Consider the following 480-nt stretch of genomic DNA (forward strand, 5'->3'; position numbering starts at 1 on the left):
ATGCGCGCCGGAGGCCGCTGCGCCGCGAGCCTGCAGCAGTGGAGCAGCGGCTCCCTCGGAGTCCACTGCACGACCTGCGGCCTGTGGTGCGGCGTGAGCAAGGGCGCCGACGCCGCAGAGTCGGCCAAGCCGATGCCGCCGCCGCTGCCGCCGGCTGTCGGCGGAGGGACGAAGCTCGAGATAGGGCGGGCGCGCGTTCAGAGCTGCGGCCGCTGCGCGGGCGAGGCGCTGCACCTGCAGCTGAGCGACGCGCTGGACGAGCTGCAGGCTCTGGACCCGCTCGGCTACTTCGCGCAGCCCGTCGACGACGAGGCGATCCCCGAGTACCGCACGGTCATCCCGGACCCGATGGACTTCAGCACGATGCGGGTGCGGCTCCGGCGAGGCGAGTACTCATCGCCACTGCAGCTCGCGGACGACTTCGTGCTCCTCTGCCGCAACGCGCTCGTCTTCAACCCGAGCGCCACCAACCCGTACCGC

The 480-nt window shown here is 72.3% G+C and overlaps 1 protein-coding gene across 1 annotated transcript; it reads left to right on the top strand.

Moving 5' to 3' along the window:
* Positions 1-252: 252 nt before the first annotated feature.
* EMIHUDRAFT_58702 (hypothetical protein) lies at positions 253-480 on the top strand (the record flags this gene model as incomplete). The annotated part of the gene is made up of 1 exon (XM_005789753.1): positions 253-480. A coding segment is annotated over one exon (228 nt), but the record flags the coding sequence as incomplete, so codon positions are not given.

The sequence above is a fragment of the Emiliania huxleyi genome (genome assembly GCF_000372725.1).
Source record: "Emiliania huxleyi CCMP1516 chromosome Unknown EMIHUscaffold_125, whole genome shotgun sequence".
Taxonomy (NCBI): Eukaryota; Haptophyta; order Isochrysidales; family Noelaerhabdaceae; genus Emiliania; species Emiliania huxleyi.